This window comes from Chenopodium quinoa, unplaced genomic scaffold, assembly GCF_001683475.1.
Source record: "Chenopodium quinoa cultivar QQ74 unplaced genomic scaffold, ASM168347v1, whole genome shotgun sequence".
Lineage (NCBI taxonomy): Eukaryota > Viridiplantae > Streptophyta > Magnoliopsida > Caryophyllales > Amaranthaceae > Chenopodium > Chenopodium quinoa.
Window position 1 is genome coordinate 6,056,553 of NW_018745024.1, and position 20,768 is coordinate 6,077,320.

At 33.1% G+C, this 20,768-nt stretch overlaps 1 protein-coding gene across 2 annotated transcripts; it reads left to right on the top strand.

The window, feature by feature from the left end:
• The first annotated feature begins 1,605 nt into the window (after nt 1–1,605).
• LOC110708389 (protein PALE CRESS, chloroplastic-like) lies at nt 1,606–12,813 on the top strand. Of its 2 annotated transcripts, none has more exons than XM_021886519.1 (7): nt 1,606–1,913; nt 2,015–2,097; nt 3,156–3,350; nt 3,649–3,735; nt 4,323–4,373; nt 5,114–5,293; nt 12,580–12,813. In XM_021886519.1, the coding sequence occupies exons 1-7, from the start codon at nt 1,790–1,792 to the stop codon at nt 12,811–12,813; spliced, it is 954 nt and encodes a 317-aa protein (XP_021742211.1). In that variant the 5' UTR covers nt 1,606–1,789. The 2 variants fall into 2 exon arrangements, with proteins under 2 accessions (XP_021742211.1, XP_021742210.1); XM_021886518.1 differs by lacking the exon at nt 12,580–12,813 and adding an exon at nt 5,971–6,708 and having other exon boundaries at nt 1,612–1,913.
• Nucleotides 12,814–20,768: the final 7,955 nt, after the last annotated feature.

Consider the following 20,768-nt stretch of genomic DNA (forward strand, 5'->3'; position numbering starts at 1 on the left):
TTGGTTCGCAAGCAAATTGAATGTAAAGGAAGTTAGTAGCATCATTTGTTTGGCTTGGGCTATTTGGTTCTGCCGCGACAAAATGTGTCTTTGAGCAAGCTGTACCTGATCCTGTTTTCGCAGCCATGGGATTCAAGAAGATGGTGGATGACTACTGCCTCTATGCTAAACAGGTCTTCTCTCCAACGTCAAGGCCAGCTGCTGGACTGATCAAGATTAATGTTGATGCTCACATAATGGAAGGGAGATATGCTAGTCTTGGTGTGGCTGTTCGTGATGTGAATGGTACTTTGGTGATTGCTGCTGTTAAAAGGCTGAACTTTCCCTGGGATGCGCTCACTGCTGAAGCTGCAGCAACCAGGTTTGGTTAACAAAGAGCTAGCAGATTTGGATACAGCAAGACCTGGATTGAGGTAGATGATATTAATGTTATGAAGGCTGCTGATTCACTTCAGGAGCGTTGAGCTCTATCTTTCTGATATATGATGATTTAAGTCGTTTATTTGAGAATCAAAGACAAGAGATTTGATGTTTTTTTTTATTTGTCCTCATGTTAAACGGGACGGGAATACAATAGCTCGCCTAACTGATAAGGCATACAAGAGGAAATGATGAATTACTCCGTAGATTGTATGGATTCGTTTCTCTAAGACTACTCTCATTTATGGGGAAAAATAAAAAATGACATTATCTCTCTACCCACTTTCTCACTGCTCTTTTCCATTTTTTTCTCACGGGCATTTTATTTTTAGAACTTCTCACACATTCATGGACTAAAAATAAAACCTAATACCACTCTCTCTCCTACTATTTCTCTCTCCTACCCACACACTCACCGCTCTTTGTTTTAATTTTCAAGCTTTGTTTTTTTTAATGCCTATGAATGTGGTACTAAAATACTCAATTTTTTCCACATAATTCTCCTCATGGGCAAAAATATGCCCATGAGTGAGAGTGCTCTAAAGTGTCTTAATTTTGGTGGATTATGAATTTATGATTTGCAATAATAAGCCATTCTCATCTGTTTTCAAAAAAAAAAAAAAAAGTGCATTTAAATTATGTGAAAAATAAAACCAGACAAACATGAATAATAACAATATTTTAATCAATCTTACTTGGCTGATAAATTTCCTCAACCTTAGTAACAAAATAACTAGCGTGAGTAACTTGGATTTTTGGCAAACCGCACCAAACTGTTATAATGCGGTTTGGTTTGATCCGATTTGACATGTAATACAACTTGATTTGAATTGGTAAAATATGTACTCCCTTCGTCCCCTTTTGATAGTCCTTTATGGGCATTTTTCACGGGAATTAATAAACACAAATAAGAATAGTTAAAGTACATTGAAAAAGTAAATTGACGTTGTGTATGCAAAAAAGTAGAGAGAGAAAGTAATAAAAGTACATGGAAAAACAAAATTTACATGAGAAATTTAAATTTGCATAAGTATTGTTGCAAATTGGATGGAATTTTGGTAACAAATTAATATTAATGGTTTTTGGAAAAAACAAATGGGATGAACATTTTAAGACTAAAATTTGCCCATAAAAGACTATCAAAAGGTGACAGAGAGAGTATCATATTTTGATTTTGGATTAAGCCCCAAACCGAACCGCATGCACCCTACTAGTCCTCTCGCTTCCAAACTAATCAAACCTTCAATTCTGGTTCAAAATTCAATTTTCCAATCCAAAACACAAAAGCATAATGATAAATTGATAATACTCAATTCTTGAATATTAAACTGAAAAAAGACCTCCATTTAAGGTTCTGAACCCAGCAACCATGGAAGCAAGAGGGCTTCAACTAACCCACCCATTTTCCTCACCCCATCAAATTAAACGCTTTGCTACTCCACCCACTTTCATTAATCTCTCTCCTCTTTTTAACCAACAATTTTCTGCTTTTGGTCAGTAATTTACTCCTGCTAATTCTACTTCTTTTTTTCTTTTTTTTTTTTTAATCCCAATTTCTATTGATAATTGTTCTTCATTTTCCCAATTTAAACAGGAATTTTGAGGTGGACTAAGTGCAAAGAGGACCAAGATTTGCAAGAATTACCCACAGGTTTATCTCCAGAATTTTATGATGATGTATGTTCTTTTTAAATTTATTTTTTCATTGATTTTTTTATTATTTATAATTATCTTTATTTGCTTCTGGGTTTTAATTAATTTGTTTATCTGGGTGTTAATTATTTTGTTTCATTTTGTTTTTGCTGCCAAAATTATTCATTTTGCTGAAAATTAGTTTGAATTAGCAAACAATATTTTGTAAGTGGGCAGGATAATCTAACCCAGGAAATGTTTTTTTGGGGGGCATAGAATGGTAAATATAACTTTGGTTACTGTGTAAACACTTAATTTGGAGTAAGCATAAGTTCTGCTGGAGCCTGGAGGTTGCTCAATAATATTTTAGACAGTTATGGATAATCGGATAGATGAGAATTGACATGTTTGATTATTTGTGTCATGTAAACTATCTAGTTGCAAGTTTGTAACGCGAGTGTGATTGAGAAAATAAAGATGGCAATGCAGAAAAAGTTGTCTTCATAATTCAGAACCCTGTACTTTTGTGCTCTTAAGTTGCATAAGAACAACTGCAAATGTCTAAATTCTATTTCAATATTTTATACGGTGAAAGTCAGCATCGAAATTGTAACAACTAACAAGAATATGAAATGTTATGGTTGTAGTCTATGTTACTCGGACTCTTTCATTTACCTCACGTGTCCGTGTCGACACGACACTTGTTGGACACCGACACCGACACTTGGACGCTTCATTTTTAACTAAAATCATAATATTATTCAAGAAAATGGGCGAGTCCGATGCTTGGACACCCGTGTCTAATTTGACACTTCATCCGAGTCCAAGTAACATAGGTTGTAGTACAATTGTTCTTCTGTGATGTCGTAACTCTTGAGAGTTGAGACAGACATTTATTTCAAATTTTCAGCACTGCTGCACTTGTTTGTTTTGAAAATGTTGTAAACAGATGTATTTTAGATATGCAACTATGCAAGTTTTTCCTTACAACTACTTATCTAATATGGAAATATAAGGCTAGTTGTGAACAAGGACTGGCTAAGATTGTAGTTATTTAATATATATATTTTTTTTCTGAATAAGCTGACATTGTCTTATAACAGGATTGGCAGGCAGAACAGCGTGAAAAGACCAGAGAACTCAATCGGAAACGCCTAGAAGAGGACCTAGAGGAGGAAAAGAAGGTCCAAGAGTACCGTGAAATTGGTGCACGTCTGAAAGATTTTCCAGATGAAGATGTTAGGAAAGCAAGAAAATTGGTATCGAGCTTCATTAGGGCTGAAGAAGAAGTAGAACAGGTAACACATCAATTTGATTTCAGAAGCTCTATGTTTCCATGCAGAATTCATCATGAGCCTATCTCTTAGCTTGAACAGAATCAACCTATAGAATCAGTATGTCAAAGCTGTTTGCTACCTGCATGTTATTATGGGTGAGCTAAAACTGTTTGTTTCCACATACCAATTTTTCTGGAGCAGCTTCCGGGAGTAAACATGTCTTGAACCTGCAAAATTGAATCACCCTACAGCTGTAGTGATCTTCAAGGATCAAAATCTATAAGTTTTGGAGCATTTTTAATGTGTTTCTGTTTTGTAGAAAATTGAAGAAGCTGCAGAGAGAGGGGAGCTTGACGAACTTGTTCTAATGGTCATCTGGAATCGACTTGATCTTGCTAGAAGAGATGTATGTTTTTTATATGCCTTCTTTCATATTGGAATAGAACTGGTTTTCGTCTGCATTTAAGTTCTTGGTTGCTTATGTTGGTTATATTAGCGTTCTGTAGTTAAGTCTACTTTACAGAGCAACTTGCTTCCGTCCTCTTGTTTCGGTGTTCATGTTATGTTCTCTCCAATCACATATTTGACATATATTTTGCGTAATTTTAAGGAAGATGCTGTATGTTTATCACAGAAAGGAGAATTTAATGGTATAATGACATTGTTCGTTTCAAAATAACTGCAAGACAGTCGATTCCCACAACACTGCAATCTTGGAAAGGATAAATATTAACTTATTAAGTGTTAGTAATTGAACAAACTAAAAATTTAATGAAACAATTACTCAAAAGAAAAAGAAAAGAAAAAAAAAAAAAAAGATAAATAACTCAGGAAATTTATTCAACTATTAATTTTACCTGCACTTCAAAGAAATCAATCACATGGAGAATCAAATTTTCTGCTGAGATTTTGTTGTCAATCTTGCTTATGTCTTGGCCTCTGTATCTCCTCTGGTTTTTTATCTTGCTGAGATCTATTCACATCTTTGTACAGGATGAGAAAGATGCAATCAGAAGTTTGGATCTCCTGTACAGAAGGGTTGAGGTATGTATGCTTTGTCCTTGTTATATTTGTAAGAAACCCTTATGATTGATCTAAGACATATAGCAGTCATTTTTGTAATATCCAGATGCAGTTTACAAACACACGGAACTATGGAAGTATTGCAACTTGGTGAAAAAGTGCACAAAATTTTATCATCTAATTGCAGTTAAACCCATTTCATGAGTTAGTCGAAGGACTCCGGAGAACAGCTCCTGACTCTGTTGTCAATTTCCTTGTTTGCTTTTAAAATGAACATCAACATAGAACAAAAAAATATAAAGAAAGCAGTCATCTTTTAGGTTATAGAATTAAGTGTGATATAAGATCATTACCGTACGCATTTCAGTCCATATTTGCTGTTGTTACCCACAGTGCTCTTAAAATTTAGAGCTCACACTGTGGAAGGGACATCAGTATAACATTGACAAGTTGAAACTTAAAGAGTCCTTAGGGGCCTTCAAATGAGTAACTAATCTAGAAGGGCTGAAAAATTGCAACATAATTTTACTAAAATAAATTAGTATTTGTAATATTTATGTTCTTCCCACCCTGTCTTCCTTATTCCACACTTTTAGTATACACAACCTTTACTATGTAAATAAGGGCAACCTATCTCACACCTTTTAGTATACACAACCTTAATTTTTGAAAAAGGGAGTATTTCTCATGTGTATTAAATGAGACCCTTTGTTATCCATGCCAAGATTATTTGATTATTGCATATCTTAATTAAAATTTAGACTGAGATATTGAAACGAGAGGCTTCGGCTGGCATGAGACTGCTCAACGACCTTTTGAATATGCATGATGGGTTTGATGATGAAGGCTGGCTAAAGGAATGCAAGAAGCTTATGATTGAGACATTCCCGCGGGAGGATCCTTTCAGCATCATTGTTCCTGCAGGATTCGACTTAGATAAGGTACAATTAACTGCAAATTCCCTTCTACCATTTTGTGTGATTACAATGCCCAATTTTTTTTTTTTAAGTTGTTGGGGAGAGGGGGAACAGAGAGAGAGGGGGGGGGGGGGGGGGTAAAGCTAGTGAGCATTGGCTGCTCAAGTCAACTGTAGTTGTATTTTGCATGCATTCTGATTTCTGGCTGATAGATTGTCCTTTTTTTCTTCCAACTTAGACTATGATGTTTATCTTCTAGCTGCTTTCCATTTAGTGGCTATACCATTAATCATTCAATTGTTCAATCTTGGCGCACTTAAATTTCCCTTTGAAATTTACTTCTGATATACCTAGTAATCGAGCTTACTAGTCTTAAATTTGTTGTTTAACATCAAAGGAACAGCATGAGTTTTACCTCATCAGCCTATGAATGTAGTGCTTAAAATCTATTGTTTCCATTGATTAAGGTGAAAAAAAGTTGCAAATTCCATCATTGTTATCAAAGTGAAATTTAGGTCAGATTTACAGTCATGTTTTACTGATTGTTCACCTCATGAATTGGTTGGTGAGAGTGAACTGTCAACTTTATATTGGGATATTGCTGCTAAAAAATGGACTCTTTTTGTTTTAATCTCTGTTCATCAGTTGTGGTAATTGTTAATATCTGCAGCCAATTCTGATAAACTAATTGGCTAATCCAGCATCAAGGTCCATTACATCCTCCATTGGAGACCGACGAGGTTCTTCTGAGGGTTGATTTCGTGAGAGAAGTTGATGCATTACTGCAAGAGGTGAGAGCTGAACAGCAGGAAGTACAGACAACGCAAGGCCTTGACCCAGACTCTGTTGCAGCTCGGTTAAAATACCAAGAGAAACAGCAAGCTATTCGCCAAGTTGAATTGCTTCTGGATCTTGCCATCAACTTGCAATGGTAATGGCCTCTCTGAAGGGCAGAAAGCGTATTGCAGTTACATGGCATGGCTCGAAACAACAAAAAATGTTGCGTGCCATACTCTTGGTATAAAGTGTAGTACTGTGCTTGACAGTTTCCACAATATGTTGCGCGCCATACACTTGGTAGAACTGGCTGAAGTCCGTATGGGGAAGAAAGAAAAATCATTCTTACACGACTATAGTGAGATGTAGCTACAACTATGCAACTGATTCTTCTGTCTGCTAAGTTATGCATGAATTTGTAAATCAGACGATATCTAGCTAGAATATTTTGAGAAAAAATTTGCCCCACGTAATATTGCAATGAAATTTTTTCCCAGTGTAAGCTACTTTGAAAAGTTTTTTAGAAAAATGTATACCATCCACATAGGCTCCAGTAGTTCAGGTGGGATAGACTAAGAAATAAAAACCAGTCAATGTAATTTGGGAGTAGCAATTAATTGTATACTGCATATTACTTAGTATAATTCATCCGTTCTTATTTAGTTGCGTTTTGAATTTCCCCACTGTTATATACTTAAATACACTAGTTTATGATTTATAAACCAAACTTGTACCCGAATCCGACCCGTTGTCATCCCTATGTCTAGTAGAATTGTCAATTATTTTGGAATGTAAGGAGTATAAAGTTACATATACTCCATTACTTTGCATCATTTGTATTTTAAATATCGGTAAAATAACGTGGTCAAATGTACTGTAATACTTTATTGAAAATACATAAATTGGGTAAAAAGTTGGATAATGTTAGTTATTATAAAAGGAATGCCCTAATGAAGAAATTATTGTACATTTGTATACCCCTTTATATTTTTTGGACAAGTAATTCACTTTAATTTTGCAACTTTCTTATTTTAGTGGGTAACTATGAGTTATGACTTATGAGTCTTGCACTTACTTCGCATGAATTGTGACCCTATTATCTCTAGTACCACTAATTGTCTAATATACTCTCAACAAATAAAACTGTACAATTTTAATGGCATGGCACATTAAATGTAACTTCATTATAAAACAAAGCAGTACAGCAGCTAGCACAATCACAAAGAGCACTACAACTGCATTATTTCAGAACTCTACGATTTATTACAAATCAATAAAACTGAACAATTTGGTATTAATTATTTGAATTATTTCAATACAAATTCTATAATAATAATAATATGGAACCCTAATTTAATCTAACCAAATCCAGTCCTAGTTTCTCATAAATACTTCTCGCCCTCTTCTCTTGTTGCAAAGACTCAGAGTCACTAACATAATCATTACTCTCAACTTTTTCGGAAGTGATGAGTTGGTGTTTCTTGATGATTAGCGCATTTGGAGGAGTCGAACGACGGGCACTTACACGTCCAAACAGTTTCTTCAAATACGATAAATATGAAGACGATATAGGTGACGTTGGTGATGATGATTCAGCATCCGATTTTAAGTCGTCATCGATGACGTCATTATTGTTACTGCCTACCGATGAATAAATTAGGGTTGCCATAGAAATCAATAATTTTTTTAGATGATGTCAACGGTTTTTTTTTTTTTTTTTTTTTTTTTTTTTTTTTTTGTTGGGTTGTAATGTTAGAAAGTTTTAATGTGAAAATTAAAGGTTGGTTTAATTTATATAAGAGGTTATGAGGTTGTTATTTTATGTTAGTAATTCTAATCCTACAAAGATTTGGTTTGCTTCTTTTTTATTATATTGGTTGTAGAACTTTCCTAATTCACATAAGCTTATAGATACCTCTTCATCAATAACCGACTATCAAATATAATAAAAGTACACAAAACTTTTGGTTCCTTTTAAAAAAAAAAGGTAATATGATAACATTTATGCATTGTGGTGATTGATTTTTGAGAAGTCTATTTTTATGAGAGTGAAGGATAGTTCAAGTGGTTAGATCTTCCTTCCCGATTTCAGGAGATCATGGAATCGATTCTCACCCCTGCCCTTGTGGCTCTCTAAACACTAAAAAAAAAGAAGTCCATTTTATTTTTGTAAATAGAGTAAGTTTAATTATATGTAAAAAAACGTTACATAATATTTTTTTTTTACACATACATAATTTTCTTACATATATACTTCGGATATACTTTCTTTTACCAAAAAAAAAAAAAAAAAAAAATTAAAAATTACCACTCAAAAAATAACTATATTATTATATAGTACAAAACTTATCTTTTAAAGATAATCTATTCAATGATGAATATTTTCGCATATTAATGATCAAACTCATACGTTGACATGTATGCCTAGTAATATAATGTCAACTATATTGGAACGGAGAGAGTATGATGTTACATCTATATATATATATATATATATATATATATATATATATAGAGGAAGGCTCATGTAAGAACCCTCCTCTATATAAGAACCCAATCTTATATAAGAACCAATCTCAGCCCTTTATTAGTTTTGATCTAACCACCTAAAATGATCCTTTAGTAATGGCGTTTCTGTAATTTTGAAAAGTTTACATTTAAAACATAGAAAAAAATTTAGAATATGGGAAAATTTTTAGAACATAAGCAGAAAAAATTTAGAACATACAAAAAAAATTTAGAACAGAAGCAAAAAAAATTTAGAACATAAAAAAAAAATAATTTAGAACATAAGTTGAAAAAATAATTTGATTTATTTTCATGTTTTACTATTAAGTTATTATTGTTTACTTTCGATTTTTTTTTTTTTTTTTTTTTTTTTTTTTTTTTTTTTTTTTTATAGAGATAACCTATGTAGGAATCGAACCTACATTCTCTATGCATTTGCATAGTGCTCTACCAATTGAGCTAATAGGTTTTAGGCCTTTTAGCATATGTTCTTTTTTTCATTTACCGTAAATGTTCATAAGTTTTTTCTAATACTTTAGTTTTTCAAAAGTATTTTTGCTAATACTTTAATTTTTTTTTCTGCCAATGCCTTTTTATATGTTCTAAATTATTTTCCTATCATCTAAACTTTTTTTATCCATTACTTAAAATTTTTCTGTCTATGCTTTGAATTTTCCATATATTTCTGAAAATTTTCACCATATGTTCTAAACTTTTTCTATCTATAATCTTAGAACTTCTCACCCTATTTTCTAAACTTTTATCCTATATACTAAATTTTTTCACCCTATGTTCAAAACTTTTTCCTATTCTAAACTTTTTCTGATGTACTAAATTTTTTCGCCCTATGCTCTAAACTTTTTTTCCTATGTTCTAAATTTTTTTCACCCTATGTTCTAAATATTTTCACCCTATGTTCTAAACTTTTTGACTATGTTCTAAATTTTTTTTTGATATTCGACATTTTTTATCTATGTTCTATATTTTTACCTATGTTCTAAAAGTTTTCATCTATGTTCTAAATTTTCTGTCTAAGCTCTAAATATATGTTCTGAATTATTTTCATATGTTCTAAATTTTTTCACCATATGTTCTAAACTTATGTTCTAAATTTTCTTTTATGTTCTAAATTATTTTTCCTATTTTCTACACCTTTTCTTAAGTTCTAATTTTTTTTCCCTATATTATAAATTTTTTAAAATTTTTTTCACTTATGTTCTAATCTTTTTTCCCTATGTTCTAAAATTCTTATGTTCTAAATTTTTTTGTTGTGTTCTAAACTTTTTTTTTTCTATGTTCTAAACTTTTATCCTATGTACTAAACTCGATCTTATACCCATATTGAAAACTTGTATACCTATGTTCTAAATTTTTCTCTAATAATCAAAATATATGTTCTAAAATTTTGACTATGTTCTAAATTTTTTCCCCTATGTTCTAAATTTTTCTGCCTATGTTCTAAACATTTTTTTCTATGTTCTAAATTTTTCATATGTTCTAAATTTTTTACTTATGTTCTAATCTTTTTTTGTTCTAAATCTATATTATTCTAAATTTATAATAAGATTAGTTTTCTTCACTTTTCGTGCACTACTACTCTAGCAATAACTAAGCAAAATTTGTGGCTTAATCAACCAAGCTATCTAGTTTAATTCCAAGATATGATAATTAGTTAAAATGACATGGAATCAAGAATAAAGATACCCAACTACATATATAAATAACAGCATCCAATTAGTCGGTCATCAACTCATCATGGCTCCACATATATATATACCCAACAATCAAATTCATATAATCTCAAAAAATTAGTAAGCCAAATTACCAAGCTAATACAAATACTAGCATTCTCTTTAGAAAACGCAAACAATATGAGCAGATATGAGTACGAGTATAAACAAGAGACGACTATTCTATGCCACAACTCACAGCCACCCCAACACCACAAGCAGTCGCGGACCACCAAATCACCATTCAGTAGCACCCCACGCTGCTCCTAACCACCGCACCACCGTTACTCACCCTCGATCTCCACCTTCACTCACTAAAAATGACGCCAAAAAGAAAAAAAATCGAAAAAAATGGGCTGAAAAATCTAATAATCAAGAGCAGCGGTGAAATTACCCCATATTGCTGAAATTCGAAACTAAAATCGCTAAAATTCGAACATTAAAATCGCTGAAATTCCAGCCCTAAAATCACTGAGTTTGAACCCTATAATCGCCAAAAATTAACGAAAATCAAATCAGAATAGAATTCGAAGTGAATAATAGGACTTAATAATCGTACCCAAAAAAATCGAATAGAAATCGCAAGATGAAATCAAAAAATCGAAAGCAACAAAACAATTAAAAAAAATGGAACAAAAATCACACAGAAATCTAAAAATTGAAGTCGAAATTAAGAAAAAATTGAACATCATGCGAAATTTGAATAAAATCTAAAAAAAACGTACTTGATTTGAACAATTTAGGTTGGTTATGCGAAATTCATGCGAAATTTGAAGAAAATACTTCAATAAGTTCAATTTACAGGATTTGAGGAGAGAGAAAGTAAAGAGGATTGAAAATTTGAGGAGAGAGAAGATTTTGGACGGTTGGGGGAGGGTTTTTGGTTTTAATCCTGACCGCTCATTCTAATATAATCCTACGAATGAGATTGGTTCTTATATAACTAAGATTCTTATATAAGGAGGGGTTCTTACCGGATCCCTCCCCTATATATATATATATATATATAATATATATATATATATTATATATATATATATATATATATTCATTTGTGCCTATGCACTCCCATTTTTTTATTTTGGGCAAGTACTTTACTTTTGCAACTCTAATTTTATTGCAATTTCTTTGACCTCCAAACAAACCACTAAGTGACTAAGGAGGGTATTTATGAATTTGAATTATGAATCTTAGCTTACTTCCTACCAGTATTAGACTATTCTCCCAACAATTCAGACTGTACATTTAATGGCAGTATAATTGCAACTACATTATAGTACTATATATGTATCTCCAATACGATACTAGCTTAAAAAAAAAAAAAAAAAAAAAAAAAAAAACTTGACATTTAACCAGAATTTTTTAATCTTAAAAAGTGGCTAAAATAATTTAAGTTACACTACTACAAAATTGCTCAAATAAGAGAACTACTAATTAAGGGTTGGGTCTTTGCTTCAAGAGATCCGATATAACAAATCTTTGATCGAAATTAGTTATAATTATTAGGAAAATTTGCAAATTGCAGCCATTTAAAGTTCGTATTTTGCAAATTGCATCCATTTAAATTTTCTTTTGCAAATTGCAGCCCAAAAGTTCGTATAAATTGTAAATTGCAGCCCAAAAGTTCGTATAAATTGTAAATTGCAGCCCGATTCAATTTTTTCATCGGTTTATATATTGAAAAATCTTCGGTTAAGGTTTTAGGGATTATTTTAGCCCTTAGGGACCCGAATTGAACTCGGAAATAGCAAAAAAATAACGTATGTATCTCGTTTTGCGTAACAAAAATGTATTGATTTGTGGGAAATTGTAAATATGAGACACTTACGTTATTATCCCACCCCTGACCCCTCCAAGCAAAACGTGCATTGTGTGCTATCCTTACATACTTTCGTTGCTCGCTCATAAATCTTCAAATTCTCGCAAGTCTTAAAATCAGGATAGGGTTCTGGGATGACATTGGTCGTGATGTTGATCCACCCCGCCGCGTGCTGCAGGCCTAGGCCGTCCTTGGTCAGTTGATATAACTCTAGATTACGGAAGAAGCCACGTTTTTCGAGACGGATATCGTTTATGTCCATTATTGTGCTGCCAATATGCCAATCTTTAGTCATTAACCCCATAGCAGCACCGTATATATGTATTGTTATGTTGGTGAGAGTGAGCTGTCAACTTTAAATTGAGAAATTGCTGCTAGAAAATAGACCCTTTTTTTTATGTTTTAATCTCTGTTCATCAGTTGTGGTAATTGTTAATATCTGCAGCCAATTCTGATAAACTAATTGGCTGATCCAGCATCAAGGTCCATTACATCCTCCGTTGGAGACCGACGAGGTTCTTCTAAGGGTTGATTTCGTGAGAGAAGTTGATGCATTACTGCAAGAGGTAAGAGCTGAACAGCAGGAATTACAGACAACGCAAGGCCTTGACCCAGACTCTGTTGCAGCTCGGTTAAAACACCAAGAGAAACAACGAGCTATTCGACAAGTTGAGTTGCTCCTAGATCTTGCAATCAACTTGCAATGGTAATGGCCTCTCTGAAGGCCAGAAAGCGTAATACAGTTACATGACACGAAGCTTATAGCGTAGTCGTCGAATACGGACGACTATGTTAAGAGATTAAATCTAAACTGTTTATTATTATTGTTGGTTAATCTTAGTCTTTAAATATTAAATTTTTTTAAAAATTATAAAATCTAATTTACACATCATTTAAGTTAGGAGCGACTAGTCAGCAAAGTGTTGTTTGTTTTCTTACTTTAAGAGGGTAATTTTTTTTCCAAATTATAATATTATAAACAACCATCAAAATAAATTATAAAATTGATAAAATTCATCCAATATATATATATAAAAAAAAACGTTTATAGTTTCATAACCATTTTAAAAGTTTCATCTCTATATTGATAGCTTCATCCATATTCAATGACGCACTTTATCTTTGATTTATTTTAATGGGGTGTTTCATCTTCAACCTCCAATCTTTATTATCAATTCAAACACATTTAATCATCACAATTATGCTTCGATTTTTTTTTTTAACATTTCAGAGTTTGTAATCAATTTAACTATGTATTAAAAGTTCGTTTGAAAAATTACGGATTAAATCTTTCGGGATTAATTATTAGAATTGGAATGATTTTTAGTTTAATTTGATCAGACATCTTAAATATTAAGTAATCATCCGCCATTGTTGAATGTTGAAGCTTGAGCATTATATTATATTGAAAATGAATGAAAATAAAAATAAAGATATTGTATTAAATTAATTAGTTGTTACTAATTCATATGTATAATGGTTTTGTGATCTAAAGGGATGTTTTAATTTGTTTTTTTTTGTATCACCATTGATGAGCTTTGAATATCTCAAGTAAAAGAAATTAATTAGTGGTTAGAAAAAACGACAATGCAATGCAGGTTTTTTAAATTAAATAAAAAATACAGTTTTTTTTTTTAAAAAATTAATAAAAGGAAAAAGATGATACAAACAGAGAAGTTTTTTTCCTTGAATAATGGAGATATTTTTGACTAAATCTATCCTTAATCATCTTTGCCAAAAATGATTTATTAAAATATTTTAACATATTTTAAAAAAAATATGTTTAATATTATTTAATTTACATCATATATAGCTAGAGGTGGCCAGTGGGCCGGGTTGGACCCAGCCCACCCTAACCCGCACGGCTGGTGGGTCACGTGGATCCGACCCGGTTTCAACCCGACACAGCCCGGCACAGCTCGGATTTAACCCGGGTTGTGTCGTGGGTCCAAAATTTTCGACACAACCCATTTCAACCCAGCTCGATTTAACCCGTTTGATTCGACCCAACTCGCACAACCCGTTTTGACCCATTTAATTCGACACACCTAGCCCGTGAACCCACCTAACTCGACCCACCTCGCACAACCCAGCCCGCACGGCCCACCCGCATGCATGACCCACCCAACCCGCACGACCCAACCCACCTAACCCGCACGCATGACCCACCCAACCCGCACGACCCGCCCAACCCACACGGCCCGCCTAGCCTAACATCCATTATAAAAAAAAAACGGCTAGTTTTTCAAAATTAACGGCTAGTTTTTTGTATGTACCGGCTAGTTTTTTGAGTGTATGATCATCCCTTCAATTTTCCCTATAAATACCAATTTCATTTCACTCAAATTTCCACACAACTCAAGCTTTCTTTCTCTCTTACTCAAAAATTCTTAATTATTCTCAAATTCTCAGTGTTATATAGAGTTATATTTTTGTTAAAAAAAATCTCCTTAATATTATTATTAGTATTCTTAAGATTCTAAAAAAAAAAAAAGTTCTTCTCCATATTATAATTAGTAATCATAAAAAAAAAAAAAAATGAGCTCAAGAGGAGGAATGGGAAGGAGTCAAAGTGGTGGTCGAACTGGTGGCCAAAGGAGTGGTGGTGCAAATTTTTCGTATGAAATTAATACGGAAAATTTAAACCAATTTGTCAATGAATATGGAGATTATGGTTTAGGAGATGGGCAAAATATTCAAACGTTTCCACCACAACGTTTCTCCCACCAATCATCAAGTTCAACTATGCCACCTCCATCGCAACCAACATCTCAACCTTCATCTCAAGGTAATTTCTACTTAAATTTTTATTGTTATGAATATTTGAAAAAACTATTATTAATGATTACAAAGTTAGTTTAGTTTCCAATTTTCTATGATTTACAATTAGTTAATTACCATGAAAAATGCGTTTAAATAATTATAATTAAAATATTTAAAATTTAAAAGCTTATTTTCATGAATAGCGTTTAAAAATTAATTTCAATAATTTGATTTATGAAAGGTGGTGGCGGTGAAAGTAGAGGTCGAACACAATTTTCTTAGGTGTGGAAACATTTTGAACGAGTTGAGGTCACACCCCCGGGATGGCAACCCGGTCAATCAAAGAGGTTCACGTGTACATGCCTAGTTTACAAGGCGCTAGGTGCAAATGTCAAGTCATATAGTTGGAAAACGGGAGATGGAACCGGAACCTTGAGTCGACATTTACAAAATAAACACGACTTGTTCAAAAATGGCCCCCGTCCTTCGGGGGGTGGCGTCCAAACACAATTGAGTGGATACATGAACCAACCCGGCGGAGGTACACCTTTCATTTATAATAAAGATAGAATGATTGATGAAATGAGTACTTTAGTTATTGCTAATGAATACCCTTTTAGTTACGGTGAAAATGCAAACGTTGAGCATTTTAATAAAGTTGCATTACAACCTGCATTTACTTGTGTCCCCCGAAATACCCTAAGACGTTATACACAAACTTCTTATTATAAGTATAGGAGTGGTTTGATTGAATTATTTCGTACTTTTGACGGTCGTGTTAGTTTTACAAGTGATACATGGACTTCTAGTTTTGGCGAACCTTTTCTTCGCATTATTGCTCATTGGGTGGATGATGATTGGTCTATTAAAAAACGAATACTATGTTTTCAAGCTATGGAAGAAAGTCATACCGGTTTTAACATCAAATTTCGTATTTTGGATTGTTTAAAAGAATTTCACTTGAATAATAAAGTTTTTTCTTTGTCTCTTGATAATGCAACTGCAAACACAAAGTGTATTGACTATTTGAAAAATGACTCCGAGTTGAATTTGTTGTTGGGTGGTAGTCTCTTGCATGTTAGATGTTGTGCTCATATTTTGAATTTGACTGTTGAAGAGGGTCTCGCTGAGCTGCAACCATTGCTAAACCCAATTAGAACAGTTATAAAATGGATTAGGATTACTCAGTCAGTTAGAAGAAAGTACATAGCTATGTGTAAAGAGAGAGGTCTTAAGAAAAGACAATGGTCTATTGATACCCCTGCCCGTTGGAATTCTACTTTCAAGTTGTTGAGTGATGCTATAAAGTATCGTGACATTTTGACCCAACTTTACAATGAGACTCGTGTTGATCCTACTGAGTTAATAACCGAAAGTCATTGGACTAATGCTTCTTTTGTTCGTGATGTTTTAAATGCTTTTGATAGTGCAACTCATATTTTCTCTTATATTTATGAGTCTAACGTTCATTTAGTCATAATTGAGTGTGTTAAAGTTGTTCACACCATCGAAGAGCATATGATGATTGATGGACTTCGTCCCGTTCTTGATAGCATGAAACGTAAGGGCATACTTATTTTAGTGAATTTTCAATCATTTATGGAATTGCTGCTATTCTTGACCCCGGTGTTAAAGTTGAAGGTTTGGAAAATCTTTTAGAATTTTATTATATAAGTTTAAGTATCGATTATGATGTTAGTGAATATATTAACAAATGCAAATCTGTTTTGGGAGACCTTTATGATCATTATGCATCTATTTATGGTTTTGATCTGACAACACCAACTATTACTAGTACTTCCGATTCTAGATTTGGTTTTCTTGATAAAGTTATGAAAAAAAAACACAAAGCATCTACATCATTCTCATCATCATCTTCTTCAACACTTGCTATTAATGATTATTTGTCATATCAACATGAGACCAACAACAACTTTCAAATTATAAAATGGTGGCAAGAACATAAAAAAAGTTTTCCTATATTGGCGAGAATTGCAAAAGATGTACTTGTAGTTCCCGCTTCATCCGTTGCTTCCGAGTCTGCTTTTAGTACAGGTAGAAGAGTGTTAGATGAAAAAAGATCTCGCTTAACTCCGGAAAGCATTCAAATTTGTGTTTGTAAGAAAGATTGGGATCAAGCTGAAAGAAGAACTCAAGGTTTAAAGGAAGACGAAGACGATGAAGATGATCCTGTGATGATATTGGAGTCGTCAACGGATGATGCAGCTTCCGGGGATGATGTTGCAACAAACATGGGTGGCTAGAAAAGTCTAAATCAGGTACGCTAAGAACACCGTGGGCTTTGATTCTTTCGGGATACGTAGGCAACTTATTTTTTGAAAATTACAATTTAATTGCAAAATTAAATTTTAGTTTTCTAAAGATAAGTTAGGTCCAAGCCCCCCTCCCCCCCCCCCAAATTCCAAAAGAAGTACAATATAAGAACTACGTTGGCTTTGATACCTTATTTTATAATATAAGGATACGTAGGCATCTTAATTAAGAGCAAATGAGCAAGCCATCAAATTGTTAATTTTGTAAAAATTAAAACACCACACAACCCATCCGACCCTAACCCACCCAACCCTAACCTACGAACCCACCCGACCCAAACCCACCTAACCCACGAACCCACCCGACCCAAACCCACCTAACCCACGAACCCACCCGACCCTAACCCACAAACCCACTCGACCCTAACCCACTAACCCACCCTTCGACCCACCCTAACCCACTAACCCACCTTGACCCGTCTAACCCACGAACCCAGCTCGACCCACCCACGACCCGTCTAACCCACGAACCCAGCTTGACCCACCCACGACTCGTCTAACCCACGAACCTAACCCTGGTGTGTCCAACTTCTCCGACCCAACCCACGACCCAGCCCACCCTACCCTACGTGTGTCGTGCCGTGTGTCATGAAACTCCAACCCGCGACCCACCTAACCCTAACCCAGCTCGCACGACTCGCACGGTGGACACCTCTTATAGCAAAGCCTTACATAATTGTCACGGGTCTATCGCCTAACAATAAGGGATACAGTAGCATGATAATGCCCAAGACTAAGGACTAAATATTATCTTTTCCCTTCATCAAAAAACGAAATATTATCTTTCCTAGTATACAAAAAAGAATATTTTACATTTTCTTCAAAAAAAAAAAAAAAAAAAGAAAAAAAGAGAGAGAATATTTTGAATATGGCAAAAGTTAATGAGCGCCCCCGGGGCGTTAGATAAGAGAATTAAAGAGCAAATATTAGAGTAAAATTAACATTAATTACACCGAACGTCGCGTGATTTTGTCATGAATTCCTAACTTAATACCATTTCAACCAATATAATTTATCCTCTTTAGCAAGATCGATTTAATTCATTTCTCACATTTAGTGGACTCAACATAATACTCTATCTCCTCATATTCTTCCACTACTTTTGCTTTTTACAATTTTTTATTTTCTTAACTACCTCACTACCTCTATATTTTTGTACTTTCTCTAATTTCTCCTAAAACTCCACGCATGGAGAAATGAAGCAATTCAAGTATTTAAAAACGGAGAGAGTACAATATAATGAGAAGTTTTTTCCTGAGTTTGTAGAGAGCCACTCTGGATTTAATTTTTTCAACGCGCCATGAAGGATATATACTTCCTCCGTTAACTATTATTTGCAACAAAGGGGGTGTTTGCGGAATCCTAGGCAAAATTTGTTTGTGAGAGTAAAATTGAGAGAGAAAAAGTTGGGTGCATGTGATGAGGAGAGAGATAGAGAGAAATGATTACCAAAAAAGGAAAAAAAAACATTTGTTGCACATAATAGTTAACATCCATTTATAGTATATGTTGCAAATAACCGTTAACGGAGGTAGTACTAAATTTTAGGGCATGTTCACATTTACTTAATTTCAGTTCAGTTCAGCTCATCTCCTAATTTCTTTCTCTCATAAAATATTCATTTTAGCTCAATTCAGTTCAGTTCAGCTCCAATCAGTTCAGTTCAATTCAATTCAATTTAGTTCAACTCAGCTCCTAATTTTTCTCTCTCATAAAATATTCATTTTAGCAGTTCAGTTCATTTCAGTCAGCTCAGTTTAGTAACTGTGAACATGCCCTAAGAACCAATATCAGCCCTTTATTAGGGCCAGTTCTCATTGACTGAACTCAGCTGAACTGAACTGAACTGAACTGAAATGAATATTTATAAGAGAAGGAAATTAGGAGCTGAACAGAACTGAACTGAACTGAATTGAGCTGAACTGAACTGAACTGAATTTCAACGTATGAGAACAAGCCCTTAGTTTTGATATAACCATCTAAAATAATCTTTTAGTAATGACATTTCTGTAATTTTGAGGTGTAAGGTGTTCATATTTAGAACATTAAAAAAATTACATTCAAGTGGTGATTCTTATTTTTACCAAAAAAAAAATGTTTATTAAAATATTGCAATGTTGCTAGAATTACATTCAATTGGTAGATAAGTTCAATATAATAGAGAATCAATAAAAATAATTTTAATTCTGCAAAATTAATTTTATCAATAAAAATATTTAAGTTCAACAAAAATAATATCAGTTCAGTAAAAATAATTTCAGTTCATCAAGAATAAGGAGAAATGAACAAGGGCTAAGTGTAGATAAGTTCAATTAAGTTCGGATAAGTTCAGTTTAGGAAAAATAAGTTGAAATAATTACGTTTAGGAAAAATAAGTTTAGTTAAAGAAAAATAAGTTCAGATAAGTTTAGATCAAATTACAACTAAAATAAGTTTTAATCAATTCATATATGTTCAACTTAGGTCTAGTTAAGGGTCTGTTTTGTTCACCTTATTTTCACTTATTTCAGGCATAATAAGTTCAGTTAAGTTCAGATAAGTTCAGTTCAGGTTTAATAAGATCTAATAAGGGTTATCCAAGTACAAATTACAACTAAAATAAGTTGTAATAAGGTCTAATATGTTCAGATAAGTTAAGATAAGTTCAGATCAGTGAAAATCAAGTGAATATATAACACACCTTAAGTTTAGATAAGTAAAATTTAGGTGAATTGAACATACCCTAACTAAGTTTTATAGTCATGTTAAAGAACAAGTGGCCAGAATTTTTCGTTTAAAGCACCCATCGCACCGTACCCCATAGTTGGTGGTGTTTTGGCTACTATGAAAAGTTCATGGTGCTCAGTGCACCTCAGCCATACTTCAAGGTGTTACGACCAATTTTGCCTAATATTAAAGAACATTATTCATATAGTAAATGTACATTTGGTATTAATCCATTTATGTGTATCTACTTCTATTTAAACCATCATAAATGTTAAAAAGTGAGTTTTTTTATTTTATTTTATTTTATTTATTTTATTTTTTTATGGGTGGTCCTATATCATGGGTGGGTATCCCTACCTTGTTAAGGTATGATGAAAATTAAGAGGGTTTGCTCTTAAATTGCATTTTTGTCATTTTCCAACAATGACACCCTTGTTAAATAATTAAACTAATTGTTAAATACAATGGTGGATATGATCGTGTTCAATTGTTCTTATCAATTTATTACCAACAATGACATACTTCCCACTTACCATTTATTCCTTTTATAGTAAAAAGAATATTTTATGGCAAAAAATGTTTTTAAAAATCACTTTTATCACTCCTTAATTACGTCACCACGTAGGCACGTAGCCCATACAAATTACAAACCTCTATATATAATAACACCAATGTTTATAAATAACTTTCTCGCTCTTTCTTAACAAGTAAAATTTTATAGAAACCCATTTTCCGTTTATTACTTCATTTTATATATGAATATAGTAAATCATATTATAAAAGATAAATAAAAAAATAATTAAAAAAAAATAGAGGGGGTACCTAGCTAATATTTAAATAGGGACTACCTAATTTGATATATG

Excerpts from the sequence above, each read along its gene's own strand:
- LOC110708389 (XM_021886519.1), top strand. The coding sequence starts at position 1,790 with ATGGAAGCAAGAGGGCTTCAACTAACCCACCCATTTTCCTCACCCCAT. Across the intron at positions 2,098-3,155 it reads CTCCAGAATTTTATGATGAT|GATTGGCAGGCAGAACAGCG; the intron begins GTATGTTCTTTT and ends GTCTTATAACAG. Across the intron at positions 3,736-4,322 it reads TTGATCTTGCTAGAAGAGAT|GATGAGAAAGATGCAATCAG; the intron begins GTATGTTTTTTA and ends ATCTTTGTACAG.